This window comes from Hemitrygon akajei, chromosome 5 (assembly GCF_048418815.1).
Source record: "Hemitrygon akajei chromosome 5, sHemAka1.3, whole genome shotgun sequence".
In the NCBI taxonomy this organism is placed as follows: domain Eukaryota; kingdom Metazoa; phylum Chordata; class Chondrichthyes; order Myliobatiformes; family Dasyatidae; genus Hemitrygon; species Hemitrygon akajei.
This window is the reverse complement of record NC_133128.1, coordinates 96,671,359-96,692,665: the sequence shown is the minus strand read 5'-3', so window position 1 is coordinate 96,692,665 and position 21,307 is coordinate 96,671,359. Positions and strand designations below refer to the sequence as shown.

Sequence of the window (21,307 nt, the reverse complement as noted above, 5' to 3'; positions counted from 1 at the left end):
ATGTGATTTACTTAGATTTCAGAAGGCATTTGATAAGGTGCCTCACATGAGGCTGCTTAACAAGATAAAATCCTATGGTGTTACAGGAAATATACTGGCATAGATAGAAGAATGGCTTACAGGCAGGAGGCAGCGAGTGGGAATAAAGGGGCCTTTTCTAACTGGCTGCCAGTGACTAGTGTTTCTCAGGGGTCAATATTTTTCACATTGTTTGTTACTGATTTAGATAGTGGAATTGATGGCTTTGTGGCAAAGTTTGCAGATGATACAAATATAGGTGGAGGGGTAGGTAGTATTGAGGAAGCAATGTGATTGTAGCAGAACTTAGACAAATTGGAAGAATGGGCTAAAAAGTGGGAAATGGAATACAGTGTTGGGAAATGTATGATAATGCATTTTGGTAAAAGAAACAATAGTGCAGACTATTAATTAAATGGGGAGAAAATTCAAATATCAGAGGTGCAAAGGGACTTACAAGTTCTTGTGCAAGACTTCCAGAAGGTTAATGTACAGGTTGAGTCTGTGGTAAAGAAGGCAAATGCAATATTGGCATTTATTTCAAGGGGAACAGAATATAAAAGCAAGGAGATAATGCTGAAGCTTTATAAGACACTAATCAGGCCTCATCTGGAGTATTGTCAACAATTTTGGGCCCCTTATCTCAAAAAGGATGTGCTGTCATTGGAGAGAGTCCAAAGGAGGTTCACAAGGATGATTCTGGAAATGAATGGGTCAACGTATGAGGTTTGGCAGCTTTGGGCCTGTACTCACTGGAATTTAGAAGAATGCATGGGGATCTCATTGAAACCTACTGAATCTCAGGTCTCTCCTGATCCCATCACATAAATGTAATTGCAAAGAAAGCATGACAGTGCCTCTACTTCCTTATGAGTCTGCGGAGATTCAGCAGGCCATCAAAAACCTTGATAAACTTCTAGAGATGTGTGTGGAAAGTGTGCTGACTGGCTGCATTATGGCCTGGTATGGGAACACCAATGCTCTTGAGTGGAAAATCCTGTAAAAGGTAGTGGATTTGGCCCAGTATATCATGGGTAAAATCCTCCTAGCTAGTGAGCACATCTACATGAAATGTTGTCATAGAAAAGCAGCACCCATCATCAAAGATCCTCATCACCTAGGCCATGCTTTTTTCTTGCTGCTGTCATCAGGTAGAAGAAACATGTGTCTTAGGACTCTCACCACCAGGTTCAAGAACAGTTTCTACCCCTTAACCATCAGGCTCTTTAACCAAAGAGGATAACCACACATTCTATTTCTGGTGTTTCCACAACCAATGATCTCACTTAAGAACTCTTAATCTTGTTATTTCATGCTTTTGTTATTTATTGCTATTTATTTATATTTGCATATGCACAGTTTGTTGTCTTCTATATTCTCGCTCTTTCATTGATCCTGTTTACAGTTACTGCTCTATAGATTTTCTGAGTATGCCTGTAGGAAAAACAACCTCAGGGTTGTATGTGGTGAATTGTATGTACTCTGATAATAAATTTTACTTTGAGCTTTAATGTAGGATTAGTATAAATGGTTGGAGCAGACTTGGTGGGCCTATTTCCATGTTGTATCTCCATGACTATGCATCTCCTTATTTTGTTACTATTTTCTACCTCTTCTGCTTTAAGCCTCTTCATAAAAATCAACTTGAATCAAAGCTGTTTGGTCTCCCTTACTAACTCCTCCTTTAGCTCACTGTTTTTATCTGATTACACTCCTCTCTGTACCATCAGACATTATTCTCCACTATTGGTACTTACCATGCTGAGTCAACTGAATGTGGCCACTCAGAAGCAGGCAAAGAGAGTCTGTCACATTGTGGAAATAGCGCAGAAAATCTTGTTTATCATCATCCTCGAAACAGAAAAAGTGTTGCAATATTTTTAAGTGTTTAAAAAAACATTCCATTCATTAAATACATTTTATTTACATGTTGTATTTGTAATGTTGATATTGATTGGATGTGACAGTTGAGAATCACTTAAGTTTTATTGGCTGCTGGCACTTGTACAATTGAAAGTCTCTGACATCCAGCGTGATGAACAGAGGGATTTGGGATTCAAGTCCCCAGCTCCCTGAAAGTACCCATGCAAGTAGATAGCTTATTGAGACATAGTATGCTTGCCTTCATTGTTAAGGTATTAACTCTTAGTGTAAGGAAATCATGTTGCAACTATATAGGACTTCAACCAGGCTGTTTTTGGAGTATTGTGTGTAAATATAGGAAAGATGTGGAAGATTTGAAAAGAGTATGGAAGAGGTTTAAAAAGGATTCTGCCTGGATAAGAGACTATAAACTATAGGAGTAGGTTGGATAAACTGACTGATTTCTCTGGAGTGTCTAAGACTGAGGGAAAGTTTATAACCTTGTGAGAAGCATTGATAGGGTAAACTGCCAGAACCTTTCTCCCATGAAATGTTAATACTATGGTACATGCGTTTAAGACAAGGGTGAGTGAATTTATAGGAGATGTACGGGGCAAATTTTCCTTTCTACACAGAGTGGTAGGTGCCTGGAATGGCCTGTTAGGGGTAATGCTGAAAGCAGATACAATATGACACTTAAAGAGGCTTTTTGATAGAGACATGAACATGCAGGAAACAGAGGATATTGGAATTGCAGTTGGTTTATTATTGCTACATGTACCGAGACACAGTAAAATGCTTGTCTTGCACACTCAATCAATTCATTACACAGTGCTCTGAGCTAGAACAAGGTAAAACAACAGTGTAACAGCTTTAGTGCAAGTGAAATGCAGGTAAACAATGAGGTGCAAGATCTTAATGAGGCAGATCGTGAGGTCAAGAGTCCAATTTATCTTTATCATACCAGGAAACCACTTAGTAGTCCTATAGCAACAGGGTAGAAGTTATCTTTGAGCCTGGTGACACATGCTTTCAGGCTTTTCCATCTTCTGCCCGATAGAAGAGGGGAGAAGGGAATATGCCGAGGGTGGATGGGGTCTTTCATTATGCTGACTGCTCTTACTGACTCAGCGAGAAGCATAGATAAAGAGTTCATGGAAGGCAGGTTTGTTTCTGTGAAAGGTAGGTTACGTTCAGTGTAGTCAAATGGGGAAACAATGCAGCCCAACCCCATGGGCAGGCCAGATCAACCTATTCAATTTTATTAGTTTCTCAAGTGCATAATCAGGAATCTAGGAGCTGAAGAATAACATGGTCAATAAATGCTTTATTTAATATGGAAAATTATCATTCTTGTAGGGAGTAAGAAAACTGAGTGGACATGCAGTATACTTTACATCACAATATAATGTTTCATTGGCATCCCCAGGTCATGTTTGGTGAAATATTTTTCCACAGTAGTGTGCACAGTAACTTACCCAAAACAAGGACTGATTTTTGAAGCTTTTCAATTATTCCATTCAAAACTGCATTTAAAGATTTAACGATTAGCTTTGTCACATGTACATTGAAACATACAGTGAAAAATGTGTCATTTGTGTCAATGACCAGCACAGTCCAAGCATCACCAAGCTTCCAGTGCCAATACAGCATGCCCTAACTGTATACCTTCGGAATGTGAGAGGAAACCGAACCACCCACTCAGTCACGGGAAGAATGTATAATATCCTTACAGACAGTGGCGGCGATTGAACTCCAATCAGTGATTATTGGTGCTAATCGCTATGCCATTGTGCTACAAGTGACATGATCAGGAGAAAATGAAAGAAGGATGGGTTAGATAAACTCAGTCATAACTTCAGGGAGTAGATGGACTAACTAAGGCTAGGATTAGAGATAGGCCACTGAAAATTTGAAGTTATAGCAGGAGAGTGCTGGTTGAAAAAGCATCTCTTGGAGTCACATAGTTAAATACCAGATATCAAAAGTCCTGTGAACAATTTTGCTGGAAACCCTGAAGCATTTATAAAAATTAGTAGATACAGGAGTGGAACCCAGTGTGGTCTTCTGCTGCTGTAGCCCTTCCACTTCATGATTTGACTTGTACTTTCAGAGATGCTCTTCTGTACACCACTTTTGCAACATATGGTTATTTGAATTACTGTCAGCTTGAACCAATTTGGCCACTCTTCCCTGACTTCTCTCATTAACAAGGTGTTTACACCCAAAACTGCCACTTACTGGATCTATTTTTGTTTTGCACACAATTCTCTGTAAACTCCAGTGCTGTGCATGAAAATCCCACGAGATCAGCAGTTTCTGAGATACCCAAACCATCCCATCTGGCACCAACAATCATTCCACGATTGAAATCACTTATGTCATATTTCTTCCCCATTCTGATGCTTGGTCTGAACAACAACTGCCTGCATGCTTTTATGTGTTGCATTACTGACACGATTAGCTGATTAGAATTTTGCATTAACCAATAGGGATACAGATATACCTAATAAAGTGACCACTGAGTATATGAAACAATAGGTACTGCCAAGGAAGAACTAACAAGCTGCAGAGAGCATGGGTTCATCATAACCCCAAAAAAAATGACACAACACAAAGTGTGGTTGAGAAATTGAAGTTATAAAAAATGGTGCATAAACTTCTAAGGACTTGTAAAACATGGAACAAAAATGTAGAGATATGCAGGAGTCTTAAGTGGTTAAAATAATAAATTTCTGCACGTGCAAAATTTGTACATGCTTACATTTGAATACAAAATATCGAAACTGGCATCAAAACCAGTGCTTCTAGCTTAAGGTGCAGTGAGATAAATATATCAAATGATGTAATTGGAGCAGGCAGATAGAAGCTATATAGAATCACCTCGTCAGCTTTGAGGAAGCGAGCCTGTAGACGCCGTGCCAGCAACATTAGATTGTCTGTGCCTGATGGTAACACTTTGTTGTAAAATTCTTCTGCATCATTCTTTGGATCCAGACCTACACAGGCAGTGCTAAGGGAAAGCAATTCAAATTACTGTTCAGTCTGTAAACCTCAAAATATTCCAGTAGATGCATTTCACCCTACAACATATTCAATCAAAAATATTTAGATAGCCCATATGATGTATCACTACAAAGGATCTTTAGTCATGGTGGTGATGCTATATCTAATCAAAGGTGTTTTGCAAATGGAGATTCTTATGGCAAAGAATAATAGTTAACTACGAGTGTGTGATAGGCTATACGTAGTTCAATCTTAAACGCAAGACATTTTGCAGATGATGGAAATCCAGAACAACACAAACAAAATAATGGAGGAACTCAGTAACTCAGAAAGCAATGATGAAGGTCCTGATGAAATGTCTCGACTCTCCATACACACTGCCTGACCTACTGAGTTCCTCCAGCATTCTGAGGTACTATAGTTGAATCCAGGGCTTGCAAATCCATTCAAGGGATTCAAGCAACAATATAAATCAAAGAAATAAATTTGAGGCACTTTACAACAACAGCATTAACTGAATTATCTTTATAAGCAGCAAAAAAACCCACGAGTGCTGATCCTGGACAGTTAATCACAAACACAAGAAAACTGGTAGATACTGGAAATCCAAGCAACCCACACAAAATGCTGGAGGAACTCAGCAGGCCATCAATGGAAAATAGTGAACAGTTGATGTTTTGGGTTGAGACCCTTCTACAGGACTGGAAAGAAAGATGGTAAGTCAGAGTAAAAAAGGTTGAGAGAGGGGAGGAAGAAGTATAAGGTGGTAGGTGATAGGTGAAACGGGGGGGGGGGGGGGGATTCTGATAGGAGAGGATAGAAGACCATGGAAGAAAGGGAAGGAAGGAGGTGATGGGCAGGTAAGGAGATAAGGTGAGAGATGGAAACGGGGAATTGTGGGGGGGGGGTGCAATTATGGAAGTTCAAGAAATCGATGTTCATGCCATCAGGTTGGAGGCTACCCAGACATAATATAAGGTGTTGCTCCTCCAACCTGAGTGTGGCATCATCATGACAGTGGAGGAGGCTATGGACTGACATGTCAGAATGGGAATGAGAAGTAGAATTGAAATGGGTGACTACTGGGAGATCCCACTTTTTCTGGCAGATGGAGGGTAGGTACTCGGCGAAGAGGTCACCCAATCTAAGTCAGGTTTCACCAATACACAGGAGGCCACACTGGGAGCACTAAATACAGTAGATGGCCCCAATGGACTCATAGGTGTTGCCTTGCCTGGAAGGTCTGTTAATGGCAGTGAGGGAGGTGTAGGGACAGGTGTAGCACTTGTTGTGCTTGCAAGGGTAAGTACCAGGAGGGAGATCACTGGGGAGGGATGAATGGACAAGGGAGTTGGGTAGGGAGTGAACCCAGTGGAAATCAGAAAGTGGTGAGGGGAGGCGAGGGAAAGATGTGCTTGGTGCTGGGGTCCTGTTGGAGATGGTGGAAGTTACGGAGAATTATGTGCTGGACCTGACAGATGAAGACAAGAAGAACACTATCCCTGGTGTGGCATCGGGAGGATGGGGTGAGGGCAGACATGCTCGAAATAAAAAATTTGCGGGTGAGGGTTGTGCTGTTGATGGAGAGAGGGAAGCCCCTTTCTTTGAAGGAGAATATTTCATTAGTTCTGGAATGAAAAGCCCCAATACAAGAGCAGATGCAGCAAAGATGGAGGAACTAAAAGAAGGGGATGGCATTTTTACAAGTGATAGGGTGGGAAGAGGAAGCAGAGAGTTAATGTTGCTTTTATTTTATTACAGGACCATTTGAGTGCTGGAATAAAGAGAATCTACTACAATTACTTGGGGTTCTTATAAGACTGCAGTCTGGAGAATTGTGCAGTTTTTTATTCCTTAAGTAAAAAGGAAATAAAAAAAAGGAAATTCCTCTACAGAGGGAGTGCAGCAAAGATTCACTACTCATTGCAGGGACGCAGGTTTGGCATATGAGAGATGACATGCTCTCGGCTTATATTTTAAGATTTAAAGGAAGAAAGGTGATCCCATTTAAAGTCTTATTGGGCATGACATGGTGGATGCAAGGAAGATGTTTAGAAGCAATTGTCGATGAGTTGGGCTGAAGGTTATGTTTCTTTGCTGTGTGAATTTACGAGAGCATTCTTCACAAAGAGGGTAGGAATCTTTGAAATTCTCTATCCAAAAGTTGATGGTGGCCTATTCATTTAGTTTATTCAGAATTGAGTTTGAAGATATGTAAGGAATCAGGAAATATGGGGGTAGTGCAGAGGGAGAAGGTTGCCCATGACCATAGGACCATAAGGTATAGGAGCAGAATTAGGCCATTTGGCCCATTGAGTCTGCTCCACCATTTCACCAAGGCTTATCCAATTTTCCTCTCAGCCCCAATCTCCTGCTGTTTCCCGCCGTCTCCCCATATCCCTTCTTGCCCTGACCAATCAAGAATCTATCAGCCTATGCCTTAAATATACAAAAAGACTTGGCCTCCATAGCTGCCTGTGGCAAAGAATTCCACAGATGCACCACCTTCTGCTAAAGAAATTCTTCCTCATCTCTGGTCCAAAAGGATACCCCTCTATTCTGAGGCGGTGTCTTTAGATCTTAAGACTCTCCTACCATAGGAAACATCAATCTATCAAGGTTTTCACCATTTGATAGGTTTCAATTAGGTCACCCCTCATTCTTCTGAATTCTAGTGAATGCAGACCCAGAGCAATCAGACGTTCTTCATATGACAAGCTGTTCAATCCTGGAATCAATTCATGAACCTCCTTTGAACCCTCTCCAGTTCCATCACATCCTTTCTAAGATATGGGTCCCAAAACTACTTACAATACTATCCAAGTGAGGCCTCACCAGTGCTTTATAAAGTTTCAGCATTACATTCTTGCTTTTATATTCTAATCCCCTTAAAACAAATGCTAATACTTCATTTGCCTTCCTCACCACAGAATCAAACTACAAATCCTGCACAAGAACTCCCAAGTCCCCTTTGCGTCTGAGTTTTGAGTATTTTCTCACCACTTAGAAAATAGTCCTTTCTTTCATTTCTTCTACCAAAGTGCATGACCATATACTTCCTGATATTTCTTTACCTATTCTCCTAATCTGTCTAAGTCCTTCTGTAGCCTCTCTACTTCCTCAAAACTACTTGCCCTACTGTCTTTGTATCATCAGAAAACTTTGTAACAAAGTCATCAATTCCATCATCTAAATCACTGACATATAACAAAAAGAATTGGTCCCAACACAGACCCCTATGTATAACCACTAGTCACTGGCAGCCAGTCAGAAATGACTACTTTTATTGCCACTTTTCAGCCACTGCTTTATCCGTGCTAGAATCTTTCCTGTATCGTGGGCACATAGTTTGTTATGTCAAAGGCCTTCTAAAATTCCAAGTACACATCAACCATTGTCTATCCTGCTTGTAACTTCTTCAAAGAATTCCAACAGATTTGACAGCAAGATTTTCCCTTGAGAAAATTATGCTGACTTAAGGCTTATTTTATCAGGTGTCTCCAAATACTGTGAGACCTCATCCTTAATAATTTACTCCAACATCTTTACAACTACTGAGGGCCTATAGTTTCCTTTCCTCTGCCTCTCTCCTTTCTTGAAGAGTGGAGTTACATTTGCAATTTTCCAGTCTTCTGGAATCATTCCAGAATCTAGTGATTCTTCAAAGATCATTACTAATACCTCCACAATCTCTTCACCCACCTCTTTCAGAACTCTGACATATACACTGTCTGGTCTAGGTAACTTACCTACCTTCAGATCTCTCAGTTTCCCAAGAACTTTCTCTCTACTTATTGTAACTTCACACATTTCATGCCCGACACCTGGAACTTCCACCATACTGCTAGTGTCTTCCACAATGAAGATTGATGAAAAATAAAAATACTTATTCAGTTTTTCCACTATTTCATTATCCCCCATTACTGCTTCTCCAGATTCATGGTCAATTCCACCTTCATCTCCCTTCCTTTCCAATCCTAATGAAGGGTCCAAGCCCGACTGTTTATTCCCCTCTGTCTATGTTGCATGACCTGCTCAGCTCCTCCAGCATTTCACATGTCTTACTTTGCATTTACAGCACATACAGACTCTCCTGTTTATGATTTCTTATTACTTATCTTCAGTTTGCCAGTAAAATTCATACAACCTGAGCTTCTGGCCAGGTTGATTGATTTTCCATTCCACTTCCCTACTCCAACCTTGATCTACTACAACGTACCCCTTTCAAAAGCCTATTTTTTGATTAGTTATTTTGCAGTTGTCCAGATTGCACAATTAATTACTCAGGGTTTACGGGGGGGGGGGGGGGGGGGTCATAGAATATAAACCATATTACTGTATAACACAGTACAGGCATTTGGCCCACGATGTTGTGCCGATCTATTAACCTATCAGTCTCACCTTCCCTCTCACAGAACCCTCCAAATTCACTCAGTTCCCAAGGTTTAGGAGTATGCCATACTGGACAACAAGCTGTGCGAACTGACAGCCAGAATCTCCTATCAGCGGGACACAAAGGAATGTAACGTTTTCTGCTTCGTGGTGACCTGACTAAAGGAGGATATACCGGATCATGACCTCGAGTCCTCTGAGTTCTCCCTGTTCCAGGTGGACAGGTTTAAAAACCTCTCTGGGAAGAGTCAAGGAGGTGGGGTATGGTCAATAATGCTTGGTGCGATCCCCAGAATGTGCATACCCTCAAACCCTTTTGTTTCCCAGATCTGCAGTACCTTGTGCTGCTGTGTAGACCTTTCTGGCTGCCTAGGGAGTTCACAACTGTGTTTATTTGCCACAGGCTGATACTGATCTGGCTCTGAAGGAACTGTATGAGACCATCAGCACCCTGGAGACTATATGCCCAGAGGTTGCCTTCATGGTCGCTGGAGACTTTAATGGAGCATTGCTGTCTAAAGTTCCTCTGAAGTTTTGTCAACACATCCAGGTGAGCACATGGGGAGACAGCATACTTGACCACTGCTACGCTCCCTTTCACAACACTTGCAAAGCGCTCCTCCATCCGCTGTTTGGCAAATCGGACCATTCCTCCATCCCGCTTCTGCCTGTGCACAGGCAAAAGCTGAAACAAGAGGTGGCCATAGTTAAAACCCTGCACTGTTGGTCCGACTAATCAGTCTCCATGCTACAGGACTGCTTTGATGACACCAACTCCAATGTCCTTCATGATGAGGATGTCTTCAAGTTCACAGATGGGGTCACGAGCTTCATCTGGAAGTACATTGAGGATGTTGTCCCCCAAAAATCAGTCAGGGTCTATCCAAACCAGAAATCCCGGATCAACAATTCCATGCGAGCAGCACTTCCTGCACGAGATAGAGCTTACATTGCCAGTAATCAGCAGGAAAAGAAAGCAGCTATGATCTGCACAAAGTCATCAAGTCAGTGAAACAACATTACAGGGACAAGATCCAGGTACAGCTTTCCACCAACAACACATGCAGCTTATGATACGACGGATCTGCACACCATCGTTTACTTCAAAGCCAAGCACAGTGGTGCCGCCAACATTGCTGCTTCTGTCCCAGATTAGCTTAGTTTAATAGCGCCAACACTGAGCCCCTGAGGAGAGCCACCGAACAGACCCTCACCTTGGTCATCTCTGAGGCTGCAGTACTCAGGTGTTTCCAACGAGCGGACAGCCGCAAGGCTGCAGGACCGGACGGCATTCCAGGATGTGCGCGGCACAGCTGGCAGGTGCGTTTACAGACATTTTTAATCTCTCCCTCTCCTAGTGTAGAGTGCCCTCCTGCTTCAAAACATCCACCATTGTCCCTGTACCTAAAGAGACCAAAGTAACATGTCTGAACAACTGGTGTCCTGTCGCACTCACTTCTATAATGAGCAAATACTTTGCGAGGCTGGTCAAGGACTACATCTGCAGCTTGCTACCACCTACACTGGATCTGCTACAATTCGCCTACCGACACATTCAATCGACAAATGATGCAATAGCCACAGCTCTACACACCGTCCTTACACATCTGGAGAAGAAGGATGTTTATGTGAGAATGCTGTTCTTAGACTACAATTCAGTATTCAACACCATAATTCCCTCCGGGCTTGACAAGAAGCTCAGAGACCTCGGCTTTCACCCTGCCTTGTGCAGCTGGATCCTGGACTTCCTGTCAGATCGCCAGCAAGCGGTAAGAGTTGGTTCCCTCACCACTGCCCCTCTGTCCCTCAACACATCTGTCCCTCAGGGCTTTGTCCTAAGCCTCCTCCTTTACTATCTGTATACCCATGACTGTATTGCCACCCACAGCTCTTGGCTGATCAAATAGTTCCCACTTGTTTAAAAAAGGCAGCAATTATACCAGTGCCAAAGAAGAATAATGTGGGCCGCCTTAACGACTATCGCATGATAGCACTCACATCAACAGTGATGAAATACTTTGAGAGGTTGGTTATGACTAGACTGAACTCCTGCCTCAGCAAGGACTTGTTCCCATTGCAATTTGCCTATTGTCACGATAGGTCAACAGCAGACACAATCTCAATGCTACTTCACATGCTTTAGACCACCTAGACAACACAAAAACCGACGTCAGGATGCTGTTCATCGACTATAGCTCAGTATTTAATACCATCATTCCCACAATCCTGATTGAGAAGTTGCAGAACCTGGGCCTCTGTAACTGGATCCTCAACTTCCTAACCGGAAGACCACAGTCTGTGCGAATTGGTGATAACATATCCTCTTTGCTGATGATCAACACTGGCGCATCTCAGGAGTGTGTGCTTAGCCCAATGCCTGACTCTCTGTATACACATGACTGTGTGGCTCAGCATAGCTCAAATACCATCTACAAATTTGCCGATGATACAATCATTGTTGGTAGAATCTCAGGTGGTGACGAGAGGGCGTACAGGAGTGAGATATGAAAACTACTGTAATGGTGCCGCAGCAACAACTTGGCACTCAACGTCAGTAAGACGAAAGAGCTGATTGTGGACTTCAGGATGGGTAAGATGAAGGAACACATACCAATCCTCACAGAGGGATCAGAAGTGGAGAGAGTGAGCAGTTTCAAGTTCCTGGGTGTCAAGATCTCTGAGGAGCTAACCTGGTCCCAACACATTGATGTAGTCATAAAGAAGGCAAGACAGTGGCTATACTTTAATGAGAGTTTGAAGCTATTTGGCATGTCAACAAATCACTCAAAAACTTCTATAGTTGTACTGTGGAGAGAATTCTGACAGGCTGCATCACTGTCTGATATGGAGGGGCTACTGCACAGGACCGAAAGATGCAGAAGGCTGTAAATCTAGTCAGTTCCATCTTGGGCACTAGCCTACAAAGTACCCAGGAAGCGGTGTCTCAGAAAGGCAGCGTCCATTATTAAGGACCTTCAGCACCCAGGGCATGCCCTTTTCTCACTGTTACCATCAGGTAGGAGATACAGAAGCTTGAAGGCACACACTCAGCGATTCAGGAACAGCTTCTTCCCCTCTGCCATCTGATTCCTGAATGGACTATGAAGCTTTGGACACTACCTCACTTTTTTAATATACAGTATTTCTGTTTTTGCACATTTTAATAACCTATTTAATATGTGTAATTTACTTGTTTATTATGTTTTATTATTACTTTTTTCTGTCTCTGCTAGATTATGTATTGCACTGAACTGCTGCTGCTAAGTGAACAAATTTCACGTCACATGCCGTTGATAATAAACCTGATTCTGATTTATGAACAGTTCCTGTGGGCTGCTTTATTGTAGCAGTGGGAGAGTCTAGGACCAGAGGGCACAGCCCCTGAGAATAGAAGGATATCACTATAGAATAAAGATGAGGAGAAATTTCTTTAGCCAGAGGGTGGAGATTCTGTGGAACTCATTGCCACAGACAGCTGTGGAGGCCATGTCATTGAGTATATTTAAAGCAGAGGCTGATTAGTTCCTCATTAGTAAGGTAATCAAACATTACAGGTAGAAGGCAGGAAAGTAGGGTTGAGAGGGAAGTTTTGAATGGTGGAGCAAACTCAGTGGGCAGAATATTCCAATTCTACTTCTAGGTCTTTATGGTCTTCATTATTTAAGTGTAATTCTTCCAAATACTTTTCTTGGCAATATGCAATAACAGACAAAGTAAGTTCTTAGTTGAACCACAATAGCAACAAAGCTGAATACCAGTCACAGAAATTAGACTCCTGATCTTTACCTGAGTATTTCTGCCAGCTGTACAGCTGTGAACCAGTTCCCTGGGATGTTGCGGTAGTCTTGTGTAAGTACCAGTATGCAATACTGAATTAGGTCATAATAATAAATGTCCTCCTTCAACTTCTTTAACTCTTTGCTTCCTAAGGGAGATTCTTTTAAGATTTCTGTAAAATATATGGCAAGGAAAGGAAAAATAGTTAAAGCTGCATCAGGGATGAAATCTCAAATATGCTACAATATATACTCAGTGGACATTTTATTAGGTATAGCTGTATGTTAATGCAAATATCTAATCAGCCACAATGCATAAAAACATGCAGACATGATCAAGAGGTTCCATCGTTATTCAGACCGAACATCAGAATGGGGTGAAATGTAATCTAAGTGATTGACCATGGAATGATCATTGGTGCCAGATGGGGTGGTTTGAGTATCTCAAAAACCGTTGATCTCCTGGGATTTTCATGCACACCAGTTTCTAGAGTTTACACAGAATGGTACAAAAAACATCCAATGAGCAGCAGTTCTGTGGATGAAAACATCTTTTTGATGAGAGAGGTCAGAGGAGAATGGCCAGACTGGCTAAAGTGACAGGAAGACAACAGTAACTCAAATAACCATGCATTGCAACAGTGGTGTACAGGAGAACATTTCCGAATGCATAAACACATCAAAATTTCTATTGGATGGGCTATAGCACCAGACCATGAGCATATATTCAGTGGCCATTTTTGGTTATGTCTCGTTTTGCAGATGCCACTTGTTCTCTGTGGCACAGCGAAGGTTGGTTTCATGCAGAAAATATATTATCATAACTGTGCAGGCCCACTATGAACTATTTTCAATTTAAAAAGTAACTACCATTTGATTTTAGTGGATTCAGATTATTGCCAAATTAATAAAATTAAGCACCAATATTAGGCACTTCTTCATGGAACAGTCAAGTCTATACCTACATTTAAGTATTAAGGAGCGTGGAGTCACTGAATGAATTTGCAGATGCTTCCTGTGGCTCAGTGGACAGTGCTCATGTCAAGAGTTAAGACATTTTAGTATAGTTCTGAAAGTGTGCTGAAGATACCATCTTATGGAAGAAATACTACATCTCTTAGATGTATATAAACAAACTCATGACAGTATTTAGAAGCAAAGCAAAAATGCTTTCCCCTGGGGTTGTGGTAAATGTTTATCCTAAATAAACATTACAGAAACAGGTTTATCTGGTCTTTGATGCACAAAGCAGCCTAAAAAACCTGTTGTGAACAAATGGGGCCTTGTGTTTCCTACATTAGAAATGTAATGAACCTTAATAACTGGAAGCAATCTTGGATGACTCAAGGCCGTGAAAGGCACTGTACAAATGAAAGTCTTTTTTCTTCCATTTCAAAATATGAGAAAGGCAGAATGTCAGAGATGAGGGGTTCAACAAGGAAGGCATGGCTGGAGTAACAAAAAATCAAGGACAAGCAAGAGGCCAAAACTGAAAAGAGCAGAGCGGTATCTGAGATTTGTTACGTAGAAAGAAGGGAAAGGCTACAGAGGAATTTAGTGAGAGTTTTAAAATTCAGACATAGCAGTACTAGGCACCAGGACAATGATGGGTGTAATGGATAAATTGAATGATACAATACGAATTCAGAAGCAATCCCATCACCCATCTACTTGTTCTCGTGGCCATCAGCTGCCCTAATTCCTTAGGCACTTGTCAATAATAAGGGTTATTTTCAGACTAAGAATCCGGTTTAATATCACCGGCATATGTTGCGAAATTTGTTAACATTGTGGCAGCAGTTCAATGCAACACATGAGAAATACAGAAAAGAAAAACTGAATTACAGTAAATATATGTATGTTAAAAGTTAAATTAAGTAGTGCAAAAAAATTTTTTTTTTAAAAGCAATGAATTAGTGTTCATGGGTTCAATGTCCATTCAGAAAACTGATGGCAGAGGGGAAAAAGTTGTTACTGAATCACTGAGTGTGTGCCTTCAGGTTTCTGTACCTCCTTCCTGATGGTAACAATTAGAGGGCACATCCTGAGGGTGGTGGGGGTCCTTAATGATGGATGCCGCCTTTCTGAGGCACCACTCATTGAAGATGTCTTGGATACTATGGGGGCTAGTACCCATGATGAGGCTGACTAATTTTACTACTCTCTGTAGTTTACTTTCATCCTCTGCAGTAGCCCTCTCTCCCTCATATCAGAAGTTGATGCAGCCAGTCAGAATGCTCTCCGTGGTATATCAGTAGAAGTTTGTGTATTTTAGGTGACAAACCAAATCTCCTCAAACTCCTAATGAAACATAGCTGCTATCTTCCCTTCTTTATAGCTGCATCAATATACCGGGACCAGGTTAGATCCTCAGAGATATTGACACCGAGGAACTTGAAATTGATTGTCAACAGCCAATTCTACCATCAGCATATATTTGAGATGTGGGAGGAAACAGAACACAAGACAGAAACTCACTGTTGCAGAAAAGAACGTGCACATACCACACACAGTATCCAAGGTCAGGATCTCCTTTAGAATTGTGAAACAGCAGCGATAACTACTATCCCACTCTGCACCCATGTATAAGAAATCTTTTGCTCAAGTGCCACCACAGCTTGCGGTCAGCCCACTCCCCTTATGTCAATGTCCTTGCTGATGGACTTGCAAAAAGCTTGATACTTAACAATGCAACATATGGTATGGGGGGGAGGTTGTGGCATGGCACGGGAGTATAGTGGTTAGCGTTACACTTTACTGCGCCAGCGATCTTGATGTTCCAGTTTCCACCCATATTCCAAAGACGTATGGGTTAGGGTTTGTAAGTTGTGGGCATGCCATGTTAGCGCTAGAAGCATGGTGACACTTGTGGACTGCCCCGGCACATCTTCAGATTGTGCTGGTGGTTGACGTAAATGACAGATTTCATTGTGTGCTTCGATTACTAGTAACAAATAAAGATAATTAATCTTTAAAAGTGATCAATGTGTGATTCTACAAATGTATGTAGATTTTGTGCATGAGGAGAACCATCCACCTCAGTGGTAAAGGGGAGAAGACCCAGGATCATTAGACCCTCTCAGTTACAAGTTAATTAGATCACTGACCTGAAATGATACAAGTTTCCTTTCAAAAGATTCTCCCTGATTTGAGCATTTTTCAAATTTTCTATTTCATTTCAGATTTCCAGCATTCCAGTATTTTGTCTTTGAGTTATAACTTCTATTACCATGTATTACAGACAACTTGGCTATCTCCCCTTGACCACGTGGGATTACTCTGGTTACCTCCCACATTCCAAAGATATACAGGTTAGTAGGTTGATTGGTCACATGGTTAGTAGGTTAATTGGTCACATCGGCTCATTGGCTGGAAAGGCCTGTTACTGTGCTGTATCTCTAAATAAAAAATAAAATATATCTGGATATCAGCACTAATTAGCAACTAACACTCAGTGTATATAAAGTCACACACAGGCATTCTCCATTAAGGGAAACTACTCTTAACATCTTAAGTCCTGTGGTGATTCCAGAATATGTGGATCAACATCCCCCTGAGGACCCAATAGGCAACCCCTCAAGAGAACATTATACTCAACACAAGTGATTGCAATACTACAGAATGCTGAACTCAAGAAGTTACAGCAAGCAATAAGGATACACAAAGGAAAACAAGCTCTTAATGGAAAAGATATGTTTATGCTGGTAAAGATCAGGTGACACAAGATTTATGGTTAGCCTCAACTAGGCATTAGAGGCTAAGAACAGACGTCAGTATGGGAACGAGGAGGGGAATTAAAATAGTTAGCATTTGGGAGAGCAAGACAGCTCAGCTCATAGTACGTGAACTGTCCATTTTCTTCCACAGATACTGTCTGACCTGTTGAGCTCCTCTAGTGCATTTTTGGGTTGCACATTACCCCAGCTGGAGTTAGCTCACACCGAAGAGAAGAAAAAGATACAGGAATGCTTGTGAGTCCTTGATTTTGTCCTAAGACTTTTTTTTCTCACCTTTTAGTTTTAGCAGCAGCACAGGAATCTTATTATCTGGGCAATCTGCAATTTCGGCTGCCAAGTTATAAACTTCTGAATTCACTTCTAAATCTTGATCCAAATTGGTCTTGAGTGCATCCCTGATCATAAAGCACAGAATAAGAGGACAGTTTGATAAATTTAATCTAGTATTCACATCATAATAACAACAAAATATTTTTCCAATGTATAAGAATTATTTGGAAACATAAGTCTGTACATGCAGTGTTTTCACCCCAAAAGTTGACAATTCCTTTCCCTCCATGGATGTTACTTGACCCACTGAGTTCCTCCAGCAGAATATTTGCAAAAGAATTATATTGGTTGAAGAATAAAGTCTCACACTTCTTGTACTGAATGTTTAACAATGGGATTACATTAAACAACACAAGGAATGCTGTCACAGGAAATCAGTCTCCATCATCAAAGGCCCCCACCATCTAGGCCATGCTCTCTTCTCACTGCTACCATCAGGAGGAGGAACAGAAGCTGTAGGACCCACACCACCTGGTTCAGGGACTGTTATTACCCTTCAACCATCAGGCTCTCGAAGCAGCATAGATAAACTTCACTCATCTCAATGCTGAACTGATTCCGCAACCTATGGATTTACTTTTAAGAAATCTATTACTCATGTTATCAGTCATATTTATTTTTTATTATTATTATTATTATTATTAGTTTTGTATTTGTACAGATTGTGCAAAAGAGGACATTGACTGTTCGTCAGTCTTGTGTGTCATTGATTTTCATTGTATTTCTTTGTTCTACTGTGAATGCCTGGAAGGAAATGAATTTCAGAGAAGTATATGACGACATATATGTACCTCAATAATAAATTTACTTTTAACTTAGAACACCTCATTCACTTCTTGCAAACATTCCATTTTACTAACAAAATGCAGTTGAACTATGTAATTTTTTTTTCAGATTTCTTAATTCTATTAGGAGTCGTGGATCACTTTTCATGAGCACCAGTCTCAAAGTCAGTGGGCTAAAACATAAAAGTATGAGCAGGCCAAATGGACACTCCAGCCTGTACACCATTCAACATAATCACGGCTGATGCAGCCCTGCCTCGGGATCAGTTTCCTGGAGTTCTCCCTATTACTCCTCAACATGCAATTTATATGAATGTTATTCCATGTTTTGAAAATATTCAATGATTCTGAATGCACAGCTCACTAGAACATAGAACAGTACAGCACAGGAGTAGTCCTTTTGGCCTACAATGATGTACCAAAAATTAAAGTAGTATTAAGATAACCAACTAAACTAATCCTTTCTGCCAATACTATGTCCGTACCCTTCCATTTCCTGCACAGCTATGTGCCCATCTAAGATCCTCTCGAACATTTCTATCGTATTCGCCGCCTCCTCCACCACCACCACCACCACAGGCAGCACATCCAGGCACCCACCAACTCAGCAAAAATTTGCTCCACACATCTCATTTGAACTTACCTGTTCTCACCTTAAATACCTCTGGGATAAGACATTTCAAAGTTGGGAACACTGGCTATCCCCTCTCTCTATTCCTCTCATAATCTTATAAATCTCTATGAGGTGTCTTCCCGCCTCCTCCGCTTCAGATACACCCATCACTAGAAACCATTAACTGAGGCCACCCTAGTGGATGCAGGATGGGTGATCATTATTATTGGAGGCGATCAAATAGCTCTGCTCCTATACAAAAAGGCGTTCTACATACAAAAAAAAATCTTGAGTCTAAAGTGTCTGGCTGGAGTTTAACTGGCACTTTCCGAGGACGCTGCTTGCCTGTGGGTAGGTCGGTGGGTACCTCACCGCAGGCTTTCTTGGGCCAGGCGAGCTGTAGCTTCGCGACGGTAAATACGTGCGCCACGCCGCCGGAATAGGCGAATCCTCGCCTTGGCTTACCGCTTCGTTCGTTGCGATCCCGCTCCTGATCTCACTCCCGCTCCCAACGCCAAGTTGCCGTCGCCACGGATCGCCATCGTTCACTAGGCCGCAGAGGCGTGTAGTTTCCATGGCAACGAAGGCTTCTCAGCTCCGCAGCCGCACTTTCGGCAAAGATTCTGTCCTGTCCTCAATAACATCAACAGTTTTCCTTATTATACCCACACAATGATTTATATGCATTATTGACTAAAACAACTAAATCAATTTCGAAACAACGAAGTCAATTTAAAAGACTTATTTGTTAAAATAGCTACCGAAATTGCCATCACAGCAATAATCTACGATTATTTTTCCCACTTTCGTTATCAGCTTTTAAAATCATTAATTATACTACTATTGGGTTTAAATTTTGTAGCGCATTTGTGTCTTTCCAGTTCATTTTGTCCTCTCAACTTGTAAAATTTATATAATTTACAGAGACAGGTGCGTTAAAAGGGCCCGAAGGATCATTGGGGACCCGAGTCAGCCCAGCCACAAACTGTTCCAGCTGCTCCCATCCGGGAAACGGTACCGCAGCATAAAAACCAGGACCAACAGGCTCCGGGACAGCTTCTTCCACCAGGCCATCACATTGATCAACTCATGCTGACACAACTGTATTTCTATGTTATAGTGACTGTCCTGTTGTACATACTATTTATTATAAATTGCACATTTAGACGGAGACTTAACGTAAACATTTTTACTCATGTATATGAAGGATGTAAGTAATAAAGCCAATTCAATTCAATAATTATTCATGTATAATTTAATTAATACTTTAAACTCTTGTAAATCTGTTGATTTATGTAACACTTTAAGCTGTGAGATTTTGTGTTGGTGTATTTAAAAGTAAATGAATCTTTAATGTGAGATGTGGAAGTAAGAGGCACCCATATTCAGGATCAGAACAAACATGTTACTTGCCCTGAGAGCATCAGAGAAACAAGCAACATTCATTCCAGCCAATGCCTGGCATTGGTCGTTTTTAACATCTGCAGGAGGAACTAAGCAGGATGAGCAACGTCTGTGGATGTTTTGGGTTGACCGTTACCCACCCTCAACAATTCTCCCTCACTATTGAACATTTCCAATGAGAGTGACTCATACCATAAACATGAGAGAGTCTGCAGATGCTGGAATTCCAAAGTAACACATACCAAATGCTGGAGGAACCCAGCAGGTCAGTCAACATCTCAGGCCAGGACCTTCTTCAGGACAGAAAACGAAGGGGAGACACCTGCCCTTAACATTACTCCCAATGCTCCCACTACCTTCACTACTGAGCAGGTGAAGAGGGCTCTGGGGAAACTTATATAGCAAAGCATTGGGACTGGATGGTGTGAACCACAAGGTCCTGAAGGAGTGTGCCAAGCAGCTGTGTGGAGTTCTCCAGCGCATTTTCAATCCAAGTCTCTGACCTCTGGTCAGATCAGCCCTTGATCCCCTGCAGTTTGTCTACCAGGGGTACATTGGAGTTGAAGATGCTGTCATTTACCTGCTGAACAGAGCCTACTCCCATTTGGATAAGAAGGGCGGTACTAAGAGGATCATTTTTTTTGATTTCTCAATTGCCTTCAATACCATACAGCACTCATTGCTGGAGGAAAAGCTCCATTCACTGCAGGTTGGCATTTCCATTTATCCTGGATAATGGACTACCTGACTGGCAGCCCACAGTTTGTGCAGCTTCAGAGCTGTGTTGCTACACTGGGGCCCCACAGGGCACTGTATTGGCTCCCTTCCTGTTTACCTTGTATACCTCAGACTTTAGATACAACACTGAGTCATGTCATCTGCAGACATGACTCAACAATAATTGGGTGTATGAAGGGGGAATTAATACAGGGCCCTGGTGGAGGACTTTATCAAATTGTGTGAGCTGAATCATCTGCAGCTCAGCATCAGTAAGACAAAGGAGATGGTGATGGACTTTAGGAAGACTAAGCCTGCACTGCTCCCTGTTCCTATTGATGGTCAGGACATGGATGTGGTGATGACTTACAAGATCCTGGGGGTGCACCTGGATGACAGACTTGAGTGGAGCACCAACACAGAGGCTGTGTACAAAAAGGGCCAGAATCATCTCTACTTCTTGAGGAGACTGAGGTCCTTTGGAGTATGCAGGCCTCTCCTTCACATGTTCTACCAGTCTGTGTTGTCAGTGCAATCTTCTATGTGGTGGTGTGCTGGGGCAATGGCATCAACATGGGTGATGCCAACAGGCTCAATAAACTGATTAGAAAGGCTGGCGAGTCAAACTGGACACACTGGAGGCTGTGGTAGAACAAACGACCCTAT

General features: G+C 41.7%; 1 protein-coding gene across 2 annotated transcripts in view; it reads right to left on the bottom strand.

Annotated features, from left to right (window-relative positions):
- LOC140728016 (IQ calmodulin-binding motif-containing protein 1-like) overlaps window positions 1–19,173 on the bottom strand; it is a 67,501-nt gene extending 48,328 nt beyond the window's left edge. Inside the window, exons 1-6 of one of the 2 annotated variants that reach the window (XM_073046108.1) lie at window positions 18,986–19,173; window positions 17,066–17,187; window positions 13,066–13,228; window positions 4,765–4,894; window positions 1,776–1,869; window positions 476–520 (exon numbers count right to left, since the gene is read on the bottom strand). In XM_073046108.1, the coding sequence (XP_072902209.1) occupies window positions 476–520; window positions 1,776–1,869; window positions 4,765–4,894; window positions 13,066–13,228; window positions 17,066–17,187; window positions 18,986–19,062 (631 nt within the window). In that variant the 5' untranslated portion in view covers window positions 19,063–19,173. The remainder of the gene's footprint in view (window positions 1–475; window positions 521–1,775; window positions 1,870–4,764; window positions 4,895–13,065; window positions 13,229–17,065; window positions 17,188–18,985) is intronic. The other variant, XM_073046109.1, reaches the window with a different exon arrangement.
- Between the last annotated feature and the right edge of the window lie 2,134 nt (window positions 19,174–21,307).